Source organism: Malaclemys terrapin, chromosome 4 (assembly GCF_027887155.1).
Source record: "Malaclemys terrapin pileata isolate rMalTer1 chromosome 4, rMalTer1.hap1, whole genome shotgun sequence".
NCBI lineage: Eukaryota > Metazoa > Chordata > Testudines > Emydidae > Malaclemys > Malaclemys terrapin.
In genome coordinates, this window is record NC_071508.1 from 24,143,604 (window position 1) to 24,156,904 (window position 13,301).

The 13,301-nt window shown below is 48.1% G+C and overlaps 1 protein-coding gene across 1 annotated transcript; it reads left to right on the forward strand.

The window, feature by feature from the left end:
• The first annotated feature begins 11,449 nt into the window (after positions 1-11,449).
• On the forward strand, positions 11,450-13,000 carry KCNA10 (potassium voltage-gated channel subfamily A member 10). Its single transcript, XM_054027737.1, has one exon. It carries the CDS (start codon positions 11,450-11,452, stop codon positions 12,998-13,000), a length of 1,551 nt encoding a protein of 516 aa, XP_053883712.1.
• The last annotated feature ends 301 nt before the right edge of the window (positions 13,001-13,301 follow it).

A 13,301-nucleotide genomic window follows, 5' to 3' on the forward strand; every position in this document is an offset into this window, starting at 1 on the left:
AATAGACAATACCGGTGAGAATATTATAATGCTGTTGCAATTAATGGTATGTCATCAGCTGGAATCTTGTGTTCCCCCAAGCTCCAAAAGGAGAGAGCAGACATATAAGTTGTTACAAAAAGGATTAGAGGCCTGGACTGACTTCTGAGATTCGAAAGCTTGGGACTGTTTAGCTCACTGAGGAGAGATTAAGAGGGGATGTTACAATAGCATGAACAATGAATTCACCCCTCTCTCATAGTGCAAGAGCTAGGGACGGTTCATTCATTTGAAAGGCAATCAAAAAGGATTTTAACACAATTCATAATTAGCCGGTGGAACTCTCTGCCACAAGAAAACATCAAAGCCAAGAGCTTAGCTGGATTAAAAAAAAAAGACTGGCTATTTATATGGATAATGAGAACATCCACGGTCACATTTGATAGGGTCATTCATTTATTTATTTATTAATAAAGGCTATAAACTTTCCTGCTTTGGGGCAGCAGCCAAAGTCCTGCTTGCGGACGGGCATTCAGAAGACAACGTTCCCCTATGAGCAGCTTATTTCAGAATCACCTACTTCGGGGCTTATTGGCACCTTCCCCTGAAGCATCTGGCCCTGGATACTGTCAGAGACAGGAAACCGGACTAAGATGTCTGATCCGCTGGGACGATTCCTGACTCACAGGGAGTGTAAACGAGACGTGTTTAAAGGACCCACTGTAGCTGTGGTTGTAGACGAGAGGTAGGCGCCTCGGCTGTAACATGCTTCTTGAAATGATATGAGTGCACCCTTGTTTTCCTCTGTTAAGACTGATTTATTTTTTCTTTTTTTAATAAAAAGCCATATTCTGTCATGTAAATCTCTCTTCTGAAGTCAATGACTGTGTCCTCCTTCCCTCCCACCTGCCAAGCCACAGCTCGCAATGTCACAGGCAAGAATTTTCCGCTGTCGGTAGAGGAATATGGGGTGGCATTATCGGGGATTATAAGGAATATCCGAGAGAAGGCCACGGTCCTATGCTCATGCCATTTCATTCTAAAAAAGGTTTATTTGCTCTGCTGCTCTGCTGGTGATGAGCAGAACACCCCGGAGGACATCATACACAGTGGGGCTTAAGTAGAAAAGTATTTGTCATGGAACGGGAAAGTAAAGGTGCCGCTGCACTGAATGAATGGGATGAGGCCAACAAGTGACGCGGATGCAGCATTGGGGGTGGGGGAGTCTTCTTACCTGCTTTCGTTTTTCGTGGTGTTTTCCCCCACACTGCTTTCAGATGCAGCCTCTTCTCCACCCCAGCCCTCACCTGCCCTTTCACGTGCCAAAGGCTTTCAAGCACAAGATCAACAAATGTGTTCCAGCTCTCGCTTTCATTACAGGCCAAATCCCCAAGTCCCCACCACTCTCACCTCTCAATCAGTTTCGGCTATGACTGATAAAGTGCCACTTGTCTGCTCCCTTTATCCCAAAGAGACTTTGCAAGGGCATGGGTGAATTATCTCCCCCACCCCATCTCTTTCTGTATTAAATATTTCACTTTACAGATGCACAGAGCTTTGACATTTCTCTGCCTTGCAACGGTAAATCCTAAGGTGACAGTGCTATATTGCGGGTTACAGGCAAAAAAAACCCCAACAACAAAAATCCTAAACACTAGTCTAAGCAGCAGGGGGAAAGTCTGCTCAGGGCGTGTGTTTTTTCAGTTTGATAACTTTGGGGTTTGGTTTGATTTTTAATTGCAGTGAAGGTGAGCAGTCATTCCTGTAAAAACAGTAGCGCTAAGCTGGTTGGAAGCATAAATGAATTGTACGTAACTATTTCCGATGCTGTGTTTTGAGGCTGGGGAGGGAGAGGGGAAATGGTGACATTAAACATGCTAATTTGCCAATACCATGTGATGGAAAAACAGAATCTACCTTTTAAAATGACCTTTATCTTTTTTCCCCCCCAGCTGAGGATTTAAGATAAAGAGTATTAGTAAATCAGATTCCGGGAAGCAGATGTTTGATGGTTTAGGAGAAAAAAAGAGACAATTTTTGGGTTCCGATCACCACTGAAGCCTAAAGAATGTATTGTATAAAGTGGCTCAATTTCTCTTCATTATGTTTTGTGGGATTGGAAATATACTGTTTTATTCTAATTTTATTTATGAGTGCTAGACAGACAGACATGATCTAGTGATCTGAGCACTGGGCTGTGAGCCAGGTCTCCTGGGTTCTGTTCTCTGAGCACGCTGTGCAGCAGGGCTGCCCAGAGGGGGCGGGGCGGGGGGGCAAGTGGGGCAATTTGCCCTGGGCCCCGCAGGGGCCCCCATGAGAGTTTTTCAGGGGCCCTGGAGCGGGGTCCTTCACTCGCTCCACGGGCCCCGGAAAACTCTCGCAATGTCCAGGCCCCCGGAGCTTCTTCCGCTCCGGGTCTTTGGCGGCAATTCGGCGGCGGGGGTCCTTCCGCCCCGGGACAGAGTGCACATGGGGGAAAGAAGAAGTCTTTTGCCCTCCCAATCCTTATTACTAGGGCCATCCACAGGCCCTCTGTGCCTCAGTTTCCCCATATGTCAGAGGGGAGGGTGTGTGTGTGAGGCTCAGTTGATTTGAGCAAAGTGCTTGAAGGATGAAAGATGCGGCGGGCCAAATCCTGCTCTCACGTACGCTGGCGCAGCCCCATGAAGTGCACAGAGTTGCACTAACATGAGAGGGGCTGCACTGGCTGAAGGTAGAATTCGGCCCTATATATTTTTAATAGAGCTTTGTCTGCCTGCTATTCATATCAGGCCCTGCAGTATTATTCCACCAATCATATGAAGTGAATTATCATGCCACCTACCAGAACCAGCAAGGGCAAGTAGCAGGAAACTTAAACCCATACACTCAGCACAGCTCACCAGCAATCGGCAGCTACAACCCTTGTACAAGTTTTGCTTACCATGGGGAAGCCTGGCTCTGCATTGAAATGTCAACAGTATATTCAGATCTTCTTCTAAGGTCATAAAGACAGAGAATAATGTACAGAATGGGTAAGGGGACATACGGTCAGTGTATCTAAGGCCTTTCACAGCAAGGGTTTGGAACTCTCATGAAGTATATTTAATATTAGCATTAGCAAGATCACCTCTCAGCACATACTTTTAGTTATCCCTGGCATTTGGTATGTTTTTACGAGCCACCATTTCTAAAATACAGGCTGTGGTCTCTCTTCTTCCTCTCCTTTTGGATGAAAAGAACAGGAGTACTTGTGGCACCTTAGTGACTAACAAATTTATTACAGCATAAGCTTTTGTGGACTACAGCCCACTTCTTTGGATGCACACTCGCTCGCAGCACTGCAAGCTACTCCCCTCGGAGAGGTGGAGTACATACAGCGCTGCGAGAGCTCTCTCGCAGCGCTGGCGGCGCGACTACACTCGTGCTTCACAGCGCTGCCGCGGCAGCACTCCCGCAGCAGCGCTGTGAATTCCCGAGTGTAGCCAAGGCCTAAGTGTAATACGGGTCTTCCGCATCCTAATGCTGGTGCCCTGTCACTGGCTTGGCTCTCTTACATGAATCCTGGCAAGAAAGCAGAAGCTCTTTGCATAAGGGGAAGCTATGCATCAAGCTACTGATGCACCCAGACCTGCAATGCATTTGGGAGCTGACTTCTGAAGTAGCTGGGAGGAAGATGCACCCACAATCTCACTGCTGATATGGGGCCAAGAATATTCTTTAACATGTTGTTCTATGTCGTTAGTTGTTGTTCAATGTGTTGAAAACCAGGGTCATTTGTTTTTGTTTCTCTAGAGCTGCATGAATAATGCAGAATAGTTTCCAGAGATCTGTTCATGTTCTAAAGGGATTTCACTCAGTCCACAATTGCTCCCCTTTTGTGTCTGGTTTCCACAAAGCATGGCCAGACTTCAGTTTTCAGAAGCTAGATGAGAATTGTCACTTCCTTGCCAAAAGGTGTGGTCAACCGTAGCCACACCTGCATTCACTTATGGCCACAACCCCGAGTCCTACACATTCCTTCCCCCCTCCCTACACACACTCACACACACAGATCTGTACAGATTCATTTCCATCCTCCTTTTCGCAGCTCCCAGGCCTCCAACTTCGAGGCAGCTGCTGCCTGAGCCAGCTACTGCTGCTGCTCCCAAGAAGCCTCGGGGCAGGAGGGAAAAGGGTGCGACAGGAATCCCAGCCTCTGAAGAGGAAGAAGGTAACCTTGAACCCGCTGACTTGATTGTCCTGGAGGAGAACCGTGGCACCAACAAGAGGTCAGGATCTTGATTTTATTTCTCAGCAACTGCCAGCCGTTTTGCAACACCAACTCTATTTTTGTATTTACAGCTCCTAGCGCAGTAGGGCCCCGATCCCTGATTAGGGCCGGTGTATACTACAGCAATGCAAATATTAAGTAAATCATCCACCAGACAGCACCTCCAACACAGTAACACACCCTGCCTAGGGATACTGCTTCAGTTCTCCCTCCGAGGGCAGACTACCGCCTACTGAAACACCAGCTGTAGGGTTACCATATTTAACAAATAAAAAAAGAGGACCCTCCACGGGGCCCTGGCCCCGCCCATTTCCCACCCCAGCCCCGCCCCTTCCCGCCCCAACCCCACCCTAACTCCGCCCCCTTCTCCCTCCCCCTCCCAGCCACGCGAAAAGGGCTGCCCGAGGGCTACCGGCTTCACGGTTTGCCGGGCAGCCCCCAGACCCTGCGTCCCCGGCCGGCGCTTCCCCAGCACAGCTGGAGCCCGGGAGGGGAAGCGCCCAGCCGGGGGCGCAGGGTCTGGAGGCTGCCCGGCAAACTGTGAAGCCGGTAGCGTTTGGGCTTCAGGCAGCCGCTATGCCTCCGGATAGTCCCTGTGGTGAGACTGTGGTGAGACTGTGGTGAGTCCCCGGCCGGGCACTTCCCCTCCCAGGCTCCGGCGACGCAGGGTCCGGAGGCAAGGGGGCTGCCCAAAGCCCGTAGCGCTCGTCTCTTAAACAGAGCCAAAGAGTCAGGGGAGGAGCAGAGCCGCCGCGGCCGGAGGCTCTGCTCCTCCCCTGACTCTTCGGCTCTGTTTAAGAGCCAAGCTGCCTGAGCGCTACCGGCTTCAGGCAGCCCCCTTGCCTCCGGACCCTGCGCCGCCGGAGCCCGGGAGGGGAAGTGCCCGGCCGGCGGCTGGGGTCCGGAGGCAAGGGGGCTGCCTGAAGCCCATAGCGCTCGGGCAGCTCGGCTCTTAAACAGAGCCGAAGAGTCAGGGGAGGAGCAGAGCAGCCACGGGAGGGGAAGTGCCCGGCCGGCATTTTCCCGGACATGTTCGGCTTTTTGGCAATTCCCCCCGGACAGGGGTTTGAGTGCCGAAAAGCCGGACATGTCCGGGAAAAACCGGACGTATGGTAACCCTAACCAACTGCTCTTCTTCTAGCCCTGATGGGCTAACCCAGCCCGACCCTGTGCTGTGGCTCACGGGTTTAACAGGGTGACACAGCCCAAAGTAGTATGGCTGAAAGTATGGGCGTGGGTTCCCAGCATCCTCCGTGGCATGCTCTGAGTCACCCATCATGGTTATCTGCTAGGCAACCAATCTAGGCCAAATAAGAACTGAGATCAGAATTTAATTTCAAAGCCAGATGATTCAGGACCTATTCCTCCTTTTCCCAATGATTTACTTGAGATTTTCTAAGTCACCAGTCAAAAATACAGAGGCTGGATCCTCAACAGTTTACACCAGCTGATTTACAGCAGTGGAGGATCCGGTCCAGACAGCTTTCTACTTCCCCTGCTTACGTTTGCAAACAGATTAAAGCTTAGAAACTTCTGAGTTCTCAAGTGGCTCCACTATCCTTTGCTTCTCTTAAAAAATTAACTGCAAAGGACTATCTAAAAAGGGTGAATCATAGCCAGAAGAACAAACATCTTCTTATGCCCCCAACAGCTTTTTCAATAGAACAGTCTAAATGTCAAGCATGAATCTGAATCAAGCCCTGCAGTGGACTTCTGCTCCCGTCACGCGCTTTAACTCTAACACTCCTGGCCGCCATTTGCAGCTGTACAAAATAACTTCCCCCCATGAGCAGCAGAGATGGGACAGATATGGTAGAGGAATGGGACAAATTAGAAGCCATAATACAGCACAGTGACTTTCATCCCGGAATCAAGATGGTCAGGAAGTGGTTTTGCGTCTTTGTTTTGTTTTTCCCTCAAGAATTTTTCATGTCCATTTGTTTTTTTTCTCTGAAATTTTTCTTTGAAAGTTTTTGGGGTGCACAGAAAAACACCTGACGCTAAATTTTTTGTTCTGCTTTTGGCAACTGATCCCGCTCCAGTTTGAATTTTTTCAATAACCCCCTACATTTGTATTTTGTGTGTGTGTGTGTGTGTAAAAGAGAGAGAGATTTCCCACAGAAATTTCTGCTGCAGTGAAAAAGCTGTTTTTCCTTGAAATTTTATTTTTGCTCAACCCTAACTATGGGCCTAATCTAAAGCTCACTGAGTCCACTGGAGTCGTTTCATTGACTTCAGAGGGCAGTGGATCAGGCCTCAGGTACCTTATAAAGTGGCACTACTGAAGCCTCGCATCAATACTGCTGTGAAGTATAATCATCTCCATTTAACATGGGGCTAAACTGAAGCACCAGGAGGATACGGCTAACATTGTCCAAAGTGTCTCCAGTTGAAGCCAATGGGCGTGGTAACTGACCCGCTTCTCTGAAAAATCCTGTGCTAGATGGACACATTGAGTTGGGATTCAGACTAGTGGGGAATTGAAAATTTCAGCCTAAGAGACTTATGCAAGGTCACCCAGCAAGATAGTGTCAGGCCAAGAACAGAACACCTCATCCACTGCTCTAAGCATCAGAGGAGACTGCCTCGTTAGTCCTGGCACATGCAGGTTTCAGAGATTTCAGACTTTTTCACTAGGAGGGTGGTGAAGCACTGGAATGGGTTACCTAGGGAGGTGGTGAAATCTCCATCCTTAGAGGTTTTTAAGGCCTGGCTTGACAAAGCCCTGGCTGGGATGATTTAGTTGGGGATTGGTCCTGCTTTGAGCAGGGGGTTGGACTAGACGACCTCCTGAGGTCCCTTCCAACCCTGATATTCTGTGATTCTATTGATGGGGTCAAATGAGTGGTCGAGGGTATGTCTTCACTAAAAACATGACAGCAGCAGTGCTGCAGCTGTGCCGTTGCCGTGTAGACACTAACTACAGCAACAGAATGGGGGTTTCCATTGTTGTAGTAAATCCACCTCTCCGCGAGGCAGTAGGTTGATGAAAGAATCTACACTGGGTCTTAGGTCAGCTTAATTACAACTCTCAGGGGTGTGAATTTTTAACCCCTCTAAGCAATGTAGTTAGGTTGAACCAAGTTTTAGGTGTTAACCAGGTGTGAGTAAATAAAAAGGCTATGCGTAATTGCTTTGGGACAATGGCACAAATGCAGGTATGAAGCATCCTTTCATCGCTGATAACCATGAGATCTGTAGGGAAATAATATGCATCAAAGCAGAAAAAAAAAGTTGTTTGCATCACTAGGTGCTGATGTGCATCACAGGTTTCAGAGTAGCAGCCGTGTTAGTCTGTATCCGCAAAAAGAATGGTTAGAGGGTGGCTTTTCCCCAGGGAGATTGTGATGCACATAAAGAAAAGGAGTACTTGTGGCACCTTAGAGGCTAACAAATTTATTTAAGCATAAGCTTTCGTGGGCTACATTTCGTGTTGCATCCGAAGAAGTGGGCAGTAGCCCACGAAAGCTTATGCTCAAATAAATTTGTTAGCCTCTAAGGTGCCACAAGTACTCCTTTTCTTTATGTGCATCACAGTCTCCCTGGGGAAAAGCCACCCTCTAACCATTGGAGTGTCCGGAGGAAACTTCCACTAGGGTCAGGTTAGCTCAGAACTGCCTCTTACAGGGTTTTTTGTTTCCTATGTGGCAAGTGGTGCTGATAACTGGCCCCCCAACTAAGCAAGTCCCGTATTCCACTCCCTTTGGCTGTTGCTGCTTCGTTCATACCATTCTGCAGGATGTTGGAGGGAGTTAGGCACGTTCTCTAATCATAGGATTTCCTTTGTCTGCTCCCAGCATCCAGACAGGCAGATGTGGGCATGAGGAAGGCGGGGTGTGTAGGATGCTAAGATTGTAGCCCTCCAGCTAGTGTATATCTTCACTGATTTACACATGCATCCATGTGGTTAGTGCTCCCTCTCCGAATGGGTAAGGAATCACAGGCATCTGAGAGAAATTCATGGCTCACAGGTGCATCCATGGGTAGTTCTGGCTGATCCTGTTTAGGAAAAGAGACAGACAGATACTAGAGGGGGTAGCTTTTGAGCTGAATTTTGCTGTCCCAAAAGATTAAAATCAGCATCCGAAGATGTGGGTGCTGATGTTTCTTATCTCTTTTGAAACCAGGAATTGATATTTCTCACTAATAAACCCCATTGTCAGCCACAGGATGCAGATTCCTAGCACCAAAGGGTTAAGGAGGCCGCTCTCTGCAGGGCTGTGTATCAGGGTGACAGCTCGGAACTGTGCCACCCTGGGTTTTGAGAATTGGTGCTGTGAGTTTTAACTCACAGTGTAGACATACCTGAAGTTCCCTTTGAAGCCAATGACAGCGAAGTGCTCTCTGTGCCACGCAGCATCAGGCTAAGTCAGCCGTGCGTTTAAATCCAGTCAGAGGGCTATTGGGAACTACAACTAGAGGTGAGCTTCCCAGAGCTCCCAGGGCAGTCTTTGAGACTGGATCTTGAGGCATTGATGCTCCTTCACTGATTATTCCTTCTCTGGTGCCTTCCAGTGGAGGCTTAATTTTATTGTTATTTGCCAGGCATTGTCATTTAGAAATTCTTTATTTTTATTATTTGTATTCCAAGATCAGAGCTCCATTGTGCTGGGTGCTGGAAACACACATACTAAGAGACAATCCCTGCCCATAAAAGCTTACAATCTAAATACAGAAGACAAAGGAAGATTTATTATGCCTATTATACAGCTAGAGAGCCAAGGCAGAGGATGGCCCAGTGGCTACTGCATTAGCCTGGGACTTGAGCATTTTGGATTCAATTCCCTGCTCTGCTACAGACTTCTTTTGGATCCTTAGGGAAGTCACTTAGTCTCTTTGTGCCTCAGTTCCCCATTTATATCATGGGGATAATAGCGCTTCCTGCAATCACAGAAGCATCATGGGGATACATTATTTAAAGACTGTGAGGCAGCTGGAATTTACATTTCACAGGAAATTCCACAATTTTGAAATGTGCTTTTGGTCTGAATTGGAATGAAAACAAAGAATTTCAAAATTTCCCGCAAAACAAAATTAAAAATAAAATGAGGGTCAATTAAAATTTTTCCTTCCAATGAAATCAAAGTATTTGAATTTGGATTTTGTTGTTGTAGTTGAAATTGATACGTTCCCGTGAAAAGTTCTGATGTTGACGAAACGGCGTTTTCCAATGGAAAAATGTTCCATCCAGAAATGCCCAAGCAGCTCTAATTGTGAGTAGTGGGGCATCAGATAAGTATTACAGTAGAACCTCACAGTTACGGAGACCTCGAGAATGGAGCTTGTTCCTAACTCCTAACAAAACGTTTGGTGGCTCTTTCAAAAGTTTACAACTGAACGTTGACTTAATACAGCTTTGAAACTTTACTGTGCAGAAGGAAAATGCTGCATTCCCTTGATTTTTTAGTAGTTTATGTTTAACACAGCACTGTATTGCATTGGCTTTTAATCTGGTCTCTGCTGCGGCCTGATTGTGTACTTCCACTTCCAAATGAGGTGTGTGGTTGACTGGCCAGTTCGTAACTCTGGTGTTCGTAACTCTGAGGTTCTACTGTATAGATAAATAAGCACCAAGGGTAGAATTTTCAAAGTAACTTAGGAGTCTAAGGCTTGGCTGTGCTTAAAAGTTTTGCCGGCGTAGCTTAATCAGTTAGGTGTGTGAAAAAAAATCACCCTTCCTAACTTATATAGACAAAAGCCCCAGAGTACACACAGTTTATACCAGCAAAATAGTGCTGCTATAGCTTATTTCATTCTGGAAACTGCCATGAACTATACCAGCGAAAGCACTCTTTTGCTGGTATAATGGAGTCTCCACTAGGAGGTTTGCCAGTATAGTTAGACCAATATAACAAAGCCTCTCCAGGGTAGACAAGATCCTAGTCCCATTGACTTTCACTTAACTGCTTCTGCAACTTTTACCCAGGCTACATGACACAAAGCTATGCCGGTGTGGCTATATCGCCCAGGGGTGTGAAAAAAATCATCCCCCCTTAGCTGACATAGGTGGGCCGACAAAACCCTCAGTGCAGATGCAGTTATGCCAAGAGAAACGTGCTTCTGTCAACTTAGCCAGCGTCGGTCAGGAGGTGTTCCTGTGCTAGCAGGTCCTGTTGGAACATGCTTCCTCTATGCCAGGGGGCCATGCTGGCAGCACCTCTGTAGTGTAGACATGGCCCCAGAGAGATAAGTGACTTATCCAGAGGTCTCTAGGTGCCTAACTCCCTTGAAATCAATGGGAGTTAGGTGCCAAAATACCTTTGAGGACTGGGCTTGAGTGACTCAGGGGCTGGTAATGGGATAGGGAGCTTTTCACCGCTAGCTCATGTGGTCTGGGTCTGTAATCGCTGGCTGATGTGAAATGAGGTGTAGGTTTTAATGTGATATGTGCACACATTCCAACAACAGCACCCCCAGAGAGCCCAAGAAAGGCTGAACTCTCCTCTCCTAGCAGTGCTCCCGCTAGGTCAGGGATGAGGCATGCCGGCCGAGGGTCGTGCAGGCAGAGAAGAGAGCACTGCTCCTGGGCGTGCTGGGCCTGGCCTATCCGTAAGAGAGCTTTCAATTCCTGGGGCGTTAGTCTGGCACCTACATCAGCTCCAATGGGAGGCTGGGAGTCAAATCCCGGGCATTGACTTCAGAGATACCAGGATCTGGCCCAGTGTCTCTCCTGGTTAGATCTCAGGAAGCTGCCAGTCAGGACACCTGGGTTCTTTTCCAGGATCTGCTTCTGTCTCACTGTGACCTTGGAGGCTGCGGTTGTGAAGCTTCGTTACCGTAATTAGTGTGCAATTAGTGTGCAAAGCACTTTGAACTCCTTGTTGGAAAGGGACTATGCCACTGCAGGGAGAGGGGGCTGCCAACCAGGACTCCTGGGTTCTATCCCAGGCTTTGCTACTGCCTTAACCTTGGGCACTATAAGCTGTATTGTGAGGGTGAAATGCAATAATGAATGCATGCAAAGCACCTTGCAAAGTCCTTGGGTGAAAGAGACGATGAAAGTATTATCACTAAGTGCAATTAATTTTTGTTAAATAAAAAAAAGGTTATCCTGGTCTCAGATCTATTTTATTCTTTGCATGCAAGGAGGAAGTGACACACATATACATAATTCATCTCTGTCTCTCTGTCTGTTTGCTTGCAGATCATCATAGCGTGGGAAAGACGCAAGCTGCTGGTATCTGACCCCGGGATTTATGCTGCTAATCTGATTACTGTATGATGGAAGTGTCCAGTTGGAAGGAGATGGAGGTGGCACTAGTCAGTTTCGACAACACTGATGAGATAATGGAAGATCCTTGTTATTCAAACGACTTCAGCACTGCTGCCCAATTACAGAAAGGGCATCCCAGCTGTGCCAGCCTCTTGCCCCACTGGAGAATCCTCCTCAATAGCGAGAACACCAACAATGAGACCATCTTCTCCAAGTTCTCTGCTGAGTTCGGCGAGCACCTGATGGGGGAGCGGGAGGGCATGGACGAGGGCGAACAGAGAGTCATCATCAACATTGCTGGGCTGAGGTTCGAGACGCAGCTCAAAACCCTCAATCAGTTCCCGGAGACGCTACTCGGGGACCCGGAGAAGCGGATGCGCTACTTTGACTCCATGAGAAACGAGTATTTCTTTGACAGGAACAGGCCCAGTTTCGACGGGATCCTCTACTACTACCAGTCTGGTGGGAAAATCCGGCGCCCAGCCAATGTCCCCATAGATGTCTTTGCTGATGAAATCACCTTCTATGAGCTGGGCAACGAAGCCATGGACCAGTTCAGGGAAGATGAAGGGTTCATCAAGGACCCCGAGACACTTCTGCCCACGAATGATTTTCACAGGCAGTTCTGGCTGCTGTTTGAGTACCCCGAAAGCTCCAGTGCGGCCAGGGGTGTGGCTTTGGTCTCAGTCTTGGTCATCGTTATTTCCATCATCATCTTCTGCGTGGAGACCTTGCCCGAGTTCAGGGAGGAACGGGAGTTCAAGGCCATCAAGGACGCCACTAACAACTTGACCAAAGCCAACTTGGCCCCGAGCACCTTCACGGACCCCTTCTTTGTCATAGAGACAGCCTGCATCATCTGGTTCTCATTTGAGCTCTTCGTCAGATTCGTGGTCTGCCCCAGCAAGGCCGCATTCTTCAGGAACATCATGAACATCATCGACATTGTGTCCATCATTCCCTACTTTGTGACCCTCACTACTGAGCTGGTCCAGCAGAGCGAACAAAACGGGCAGCAGAACATGTCCCTGGCCATACTGAGGATCATCCGCCTGGTCCGGGTCTTCCGCATCTTCAAGCTCTCGCGGCATTCCAAGGGCCTGCAGATCCTGGGGCAGACCCTCAAGGCCAGCATGCGAGAGCTGGGCTTGCTCATCTTCTTCCTCTTCATCGGAGTCATCCTCTTCTCCAGCGCCATCTACTTTGCGGAGGTGGACGAGCCACAGTCTCATTTCTCCAGCATCCCTGATGGGTTCTGGTGGGCCGTGGTCACCATGACAACTGTCGGCTATGGAGACATGTGCCCTACCACGTTAGGTGGGAAGATAGTGGGGACCCTGTGTGCTATTGCGGGGGTGTTAACCATTGCGCTCCCTGTCCCGGTCATCGTCTCCAACTTTAACTATTTCTACCACAGGGAGACGGAGAATGAGGAGAAGCAGATTCTACCCAAGGAAGTGGAGAAAATACTTACAAGCGTGGCCGCGGCCAATGGCAGCATGGAGTCCTTGAACAAAACCAATGGGGGTTGTGACCATGACAAGCCCAGGAAATGATAACAGATCATGGGCTTGAAGGGACTGCCTGGTATCAGAATGGATTTGATAAACGAATTGGGTGTAAACCATCAGCACTCTGTAATTTTTTTAAAAAACACAGTATGCTTTTTTTTTTGTGGGGGGGGGGTAGACATTTTGCAATCCTCCGGTTTCCTGTGGCCGTTCAAATAAACATGGTCTTTTTCTTATCTCTCCCCACCGACCTGTTTCATTGTCCGATGCTCAGCATTTCGCTTCTCTGCTTGGAAATTTAAACTTGTTTCCTAACGTGAGCATGTGGTAGATAGTAAAGCTAATA